The sequence below is a fragment of the Nanorana parkeri genome, unplaced genomic scaffold (assembly GCF_000935625.1).
Source record: "Nanorana parkeri isolate BGI_ZX_2015 unplaced genomic scaffold, ASM93562v1 scaffold2304, whole genome shotgun sequence".
Lineage (NCBI taxonomy): Eukaryota > Metazoa > Chordata > Amphibia > Anura > Dicroglossidae > Nanorana > Nanorana parkeri.
The window spans coordinates 14,974-22,441 of record NW_017308572.1 but is presented as its reverse complement, the minus strand read 5'-3'; the positions used below and the strand labels follow the sequence as shown (position 1 = coordinate 22,441).

Below are 7,468 nucleotides of genomic sequence, written 5' to 3'. Positions count from 1 at the left end.
ACTACCCAACACCCAGGACCCCAGTCATATCACCACCACACAACATACAACACCCAGGACCCCAGTCATATCACCACCACCCAACACAGAGGACCCAGGACCCCAGTCATATCACCATCATCCAACACAAAACACCCAGGACCCCAGTCATATCACCACCACCCAACACACAACACCCTGTACCCCAGTCATATCACCACCACCAAACACCCAGGACCCCAGTCATATCACCACCGCACAACACACAAGACCCCAGTCATATCACCACCACCCAACACACAACACCCTGGACCCCAGTCATATCCCCATCACCCAACACCCAGGACCCCAGTCATATCACCACCACCCAACACACAACACCCTGGACCCCAGTCATATCCCCATCACCCAACACACAGGACCCCAGTCATATCACCACCGCACAACACACAGGACCCCAGTTATATCACCATCACCCAACATACAACTCCCAGGACCCCAGTCATATCCCCATCACCCAACACCCAGGATCCCAGTCATATCACACCACCCAACATCCAGGACCCCAGTCATATCACTATCACCACCCAACACACAATACCCAGGACCACAGTCATATCACTACCACCACCCAACACACAACACCCAGGACCCCAGTCATATCACACCACCCAACACACAGGACCCCAGTCATATCACCACCACCCAACACACAGGACCCCAGTCATATCACCACCACCCAACACACAGGACCCCAGTCATATCACCATCACCCAACACCCACCCAGGAATTATGACTATTGATGCCACAAAAACACCGCTATAGGTTGGACTTGATGGACTTGTGTCTTTTTTCAACCTGACTAACTATGTAACTATGTAACTATGTAACTATGTAACAGCGTTCCATTAGCTTACACAAAATTGCTTGAAAGCACCTGACGGAGCTCAATAATGAACATACACTTACAGTTGGAATGGCCTTTAATTTTAAACACCCCCCATAATATGAAGCTGTTATCTTCCACCATGTATCCAGCACAGAGGACTGAATACCAAAATCCTGCCTGTCACTGACGTGGAGATTTCACACATCTATAAAAAGTGTCTGAAAACAACGAGGTTCTGTTCTCATGTTATGGACAACCCTCGGTGGGCGGAGGTCTTCCTTAGGTCGCCATTATTCTGTATATTTCTCCTACAGAAGATGGACTTTGGTGTAAATGTGTCAGTAACTGGCAGCGATCTATCACCGGTCAGTAAGTGTCGGCACCCAGCTGTGTGACATTAGATCATGAGGGTAAAAGACGTCACCCGGACGGGGGGTCTCGCCAGTTACTAGATCAGAAACAATAGGAAAGTCTCTCTCTGTGCTCTGTGCTGGGGGTAGAATGGACGCGGGATGGACGGGGCTCACACTGCGGGAGACACACACAGGAATCTATTGTTCCACCAGTGGTCCCCTCCGGCTCGCATTGCATGCCTCACAAGGCAGCTCAGTTGCTATGAAATAACCAATTAGAGGTCCATTGTATTGGGGAAGTGCGGCATTTATAGACACTCGCAGGAAGATTTTCTTCCGACACATCCAGTTGTTCTGGAGATGCTGAATAGGTCGGCTCAGGCGGATTAACCAGAAAACATTCCAGACATGGAAAGTCCCGAGCTGTATTCAGACCGAGGAAATGTGATCCAGGAGTGACATGAAAACAGTGCAGAGCCCATCAACCTCTTCCCGGGGGCTCAATCATAACCCCACCACACAACACCCAGGACCCCAGTCACATCACCATCACCCAACACACAACACCCAGGCCCCCAGTCATATCACCGCCACACAACATACAATACCCAGGCCCCCAGTCACATCCCCCAACACCCAGGACTCCAGTCACATCACCCAACACCCAGGGCCCCAGTCATATCACCGCCACACAACATACAATACCCAGGCCCCCAGTCACATCCCCCAACACCCAGGACTCCAGTCACATCACCCAACACCCAGGGCCCCAGTCATATCACCGCCACACAACATACAATACCCAGGCCCCCAGTCACATCCCCCAACACCCAGGACTCCAGTCACATCACCCAACACCCAGGGCCCCAGTCATATCACCGCCACACAACATACAATACCCAGGCCCCCAGTCACATCCCCCAACACCCAGGACTCCAGTCACATCACCCAACACCCAGGGCCCCAGTCATATCACCGCCACACAACATACAATACCCAGGCCCCCAGTCACATCCCCCAACACCCAGGACTCCAGTCACATCACCCAACACCCAGGGCCCCAGTCATATCACCGCCACACAACATACAATACCCAGGCCCCCAGTCACATCCCCCAACACCCAGGACTCCAGTCACATCACCCAACACCCAGGGCCCCAGTCATATCACCGCCACACAACATACAATACCCAGGCCCCCAGTCACATCCCCCAACACCCAGGACTCCAGTCACATCACCCAACACCCAGGGCCCCAGTCATATCACCGCCACACAACATACAATACCCAGGCCCCCAGTCACATCCCCCAACACCCAGGACTCCAGTCACATCACCCAACACCCAGGGCCCCAGTCATATCACCGCCACACAACATACAATACCCAGGCCCCCAGTCACATCCCCCAACACCCAGGACTCCAGTCACATCACCCAACACCCAGGGCCCCAGTCATATCACCGCCACACAACATACAATACCCAGGCCCCCAGTCACATCCCCCAACACCCAGGACTCCAGTCACATCACCCAACACCCAGGGCCCCAGTCATATCACCGCCACACAACATACAATACCCAGGCCCCCAGTCACATCCCCCAACACCCAGGACTCCAGTCACATCACCCAACACCCAGGGCCCCAGTCATATCACCGCCACACAACATACAATACCCAGGCCCCCAGTCACATCCCCCAACACCCAGGACTCCAGTCACATCACCCAACACCCAGGGCCCCAGTCATATCACCGCCACACAACATACAATACCCAGGCCCCCAGTCACATCCCCCAACACCCAGGACTCCAGTCACATCACCCAACACCCAGGGCCCCAGTCATATCACCGCCACACAACATACAATACCCAGGCCCCCAGTCACATCCCCCAACACCCAGGACTCCAGTCACATCACCCAACACCCAGGGCCCCAGTCATATCACCGCCACACAACATACAATACCCAGGCCCCCAGTCACATCCCCCAACACCCAGGACTCCAGTCACATCACCCAACACCCAGGGCCCCAGTCATATCACCGCCACACAACATACAATACCCAGGCCCCCAGTCACATCCCCCAACACCCAGGACTCCAGTCACATCACCCAACACCCAGGGCCCCAGTCATATCACCGCCACACAACATACAATACCCAGGCCCCCAGTCACATCCCCCAACACCCAGGACTCCAGTCACATCACCCAACACCCAGGGCCCCAGTCATATCACCGCCACACAACATACAATACCCAGGCCCCCAGTCACATCCCCCAACACCCAGGACTCCAGTCACATCACCCAACACCCAGGGCCCCAGTCATATCACCGCCACACAACATACAATACCCAGGCCCCCAGTCACATCCCCCAACACCCAGGACTCCAGTCACATCACCCAACACCCAGGGCCCCAGTCATATCACCGCCACACAACATACAATACCCAGGCCCCCAGTCACATCCCCCAACACCCAGGACTCCAGTCACATCACCCAACACCCAGGGCCCCAGTCATATCACCGCCACACAACATACAATACCCAGGCCCCCAGTCACATCCCCCAACACCCAGGACTCCAGTCACATCACCCAACACCCAGGGCCCCAGTCATATCACCGCCACACAACATACAATACCCAGGCCCCCAGTCACATCCCCCAACACCCAGGACTCCAGTCACATCACCCAACACCCAGGGCCCCAGTCATATCACCGCCACACAACATACAATACCCAGGCCCCCAGTCACATCCCCCAACACCCAGGACTCCAGTCACATCACCCAACACCCAGGGCCCCAGTCATATCACCGCCACACAACATACAATACCCAGGCCCCCAGTCACATCCCCCAACACCCAGGACTCCAGTCACATCACCCAACACCCAGGGCCCCAGTCATATCACCGCCACACAACATACAATACCCAGGCCCCCAGTCACATCCCCCAACACCCAGGACTCCAGTCACATCACCCAACACCCAGGGCCCCAGTCATATCACCGCCACACAACATACAATACCCAGGCCCCCAGTCACATCCCCCAACACCCAGGACTCCAGTCACATCACCCAACACCCAGGGCCCCAGTCATATCACCGCCACACAACATACAATACCCAGGCCCCCAGTCACATCCCCCAACACCCAGGACTCCAGTCACATCACCCAACACCCAGGGCCCCAGTCATATCACCGCCACACAACATACAATACCCAGGCCCCCAGTCACATCCCCCAACACCCAGGACTCCAGTCACATCACCCAACACCCAGGGCCCCAGTCATATCACCGCCACACAACATACAATACCCAGGCCCCCAGTCACATCCCCCAACACCCAGGACTCCAGTCACATCACCCAACACCCAGGGCCCCAGTCATATCACCGCCACACAACATACAATACCCAGGCCCCCAGTCACATCCCCCAACACCCAGGACTCCAGTCACATCACCCAACACCCAGGGCCCCAGTCATATCACCGCCACACAACATACAATACCCAGGCCCCCAGTCACATCCCCCAACACCCAGGACTCCAGTCACATCACCCAACACCCAGGGCCCCAGTCATATCACCGCCACACAACATACAATACCCAGGCCCCCAGTCACATCCCCCAACACCCAGGACTCCAGTCACATCACCCAACACCCAGGGCCCCAGTCATATCACCGCCACACAACATACAATACCCAGGCCCCCAGTCACATCCCCCAACACCCAGGACTCCAGTCACATCACCCAACACCCAGGGCCCCAGTCATATCACCGCCACACAACATACAATACCCAGGCCCCCAGTCACATCCCCCAACACCCAGGACTCCAGTCACATCACCCAACACCCAGGGCCCCAGTCATATCACCGCCACACAACATACAATACCCAGGCCCCCAGTCACATCCCCCAACACCCAGGACTCCAGTCACATCACCCAACACCCAGGGCCCCAGTCATATCACCGCCACACAACATACAATACCCAGGCCCCCAGTCACATCCCCCAACACCCAGGACTCCAGTCACATCACCCAACACCAAGGACCCCAGTCATATAAACGCCACCCAACACCCAACACCCCGCACCCCAGTCATATCACCGCAACCCAACACACAACACTCAGGACCCCGGTCATATCATCACCACCCAACACCCAGGACCCCAGTCATATCACCACCACCCAACACACAACACCCAGGATCCAAGTCATATCACCATCACGGTCATATCATCACCACCCAACACCCAGGAATCACCCAACAGATAACACCCAGGACCCCAGTCACATCACCATCACCCAACACATAACACCCAGGATCCAAGTCATATCACCATCACCCAACATACAACACCCAGGACCCCAGACATATCACCCAACAGATAACACCCAGGACCCCAGTCACATCACCATCACCCAACACATAACACCCAGGATCCAAGTCATATCACCCAACACACAACACCCAGGACCCCAGACATATCACCCAACATACAACACCCAGGACCCCAGTCATATCACCACCACCCATTCCATGTACCCATTGCACTCCTGACCGCCGATCCATAGTAAAGAGATGGGTGCGTCGGTAGTCGACGGATGGCCACCGTCAAGACAGTACAGACAATTATGGACACCGGCACTCCAATAGTAGAATAACGTCTGTTTAATGACGTCCGTGCAAAAACACTTATTGCAACGTTTTGGGGTCACACAGAATCTGTCTGATAAAGGGGATATTGCGTCAACCCAAAACGTTGCAATAAGTATGTTTTTGCACGGACGTCATTAAACAGACGTTATTCTACTATTGGGGTGCCGGTGTCCATAATTGTCTATAGCACCATCACCCAACACACAGGACCCAAGTCATAGCTCCATCATTTTACTGACAACACCCAGTCTGTTTAAGTCTTTGGTAACACTGTAGCGGTATCGGTCTCTGGTAACATGACATCACACCCTCTAACATGACATCACGAAGCTATACTGTATTTGCCATAATGACAGTTCTTGTGATTGGAATGGGTTCTGTTACAGCGTAATGCATTAAGCCCGGTACAAGTAGCAGGCGGGGAGACTCACAGGCCCTGGTGTCGCGCTTTACTCCTCACACTGAGTAGTAACATCCGAATTTCCTGCGTCACCATCTCCTTTATCACCGGAGGGTCAGCCAGGACTGAGCAGCGGCTGGGGGGTCTCTGGAAGGAGGCAGGACTGGAGGATCTGGTCTCTCTACACAGTTCCAGCAGAACCTCAACCTGCAACATGAAGAAGGGAAAGGAAGAACATCAGGAACAATAATAACAGGATGACAAAACAGAGCAGAACCTCGTGGGAGGAGTTATGCAAATATCACAATGCCTTGATGGGCGGGTGTCAGTCTGGAGGAGTGGGCATTGCTAGGCAGGCTGTATTTGCATGGACAACGCCCTAGGTAGCACCTACATGTGATGCCAAGCCTCTATGATTGGCAGAACTGAAATCCAATGAATAAACGGGGCGGGGCCAGGGACAGTAAGGCGGGAAGGTAAAGGACAAGATAATGCTGGATGTCCTCCAGCCAGGAAATGAGGAGGGCTCTCTCTGACTTGCCACAGCTTTCTTCCCAACCTCATATGAAAAATTTTAAAGGAAACCTTTCCTTAGAGAAACATTGAGGCGGCCATTGTGGACTTCTCCTTCTGCAAACAGCTCCCTTGCTGCCATGATGATCCTTCAGCTTCAATACCCTAAAGCAGAGTAGGAATGCCGAGTTTTGCATGCTGGGTTCCGGCTATCAGGCAGCCATAGCGAAGTACTGGGACATGTGGGCAGCCAGGCAAATAGCAGGACACCGGCCGCCATGTTCCTCTCTCATCTCTCCGTAGGGGGGAACATTGCAGGATTCTGTATTCAGATGTTTGGATGGAGTCGGCCTTTATCGGAGATATATAAGACACGGAACACAGGCTGCGTGTGTGGTCCGGGAATAACATACAACATGGTGGAGGGGATTACCTGTACTATGCCGGAGGTGCACCCCCTTGTATACGGGAACCGTGGATGCAGACCTCCGCGGTGTCAGGTTTCAGTGCCGCTTCCAGGAAAACGCTGCAAATTCATTCTGAGAATCATCCGTGTGAATTCTTACACCAACATCCCAGACAGGGAACATTTAACCCCCAACTAGCTGGACTGAGGAATGGAGGGTCCCATCCAGAGGATCTTCATAGACCGTGGGGGT

General features: G+C 54.2%; 1 protein-coding gene across 1 annotated transcript in view; it reads right to left on the bottom strand.

Moving 5' to 3' along the window:
- The window catches only part of CCDC24 (coiled-coil domain containing 24), a 38,415-nt gene that overhangs the window by 23,929 nt on the left and 7,018 nt on the right, over positions 1–7,468 (bottom strand). Inside the window, exon 3 of the mRNA XM_018573260.1 lies at positions 6,328–6,503. Coding sequence (XP_018428762.1) covers positions 6,328–6,503 — 176 coding nt within the window. The remainder of the gene's footprint in view (positions 1–6,327; positions 6,504–7,468) is intronic.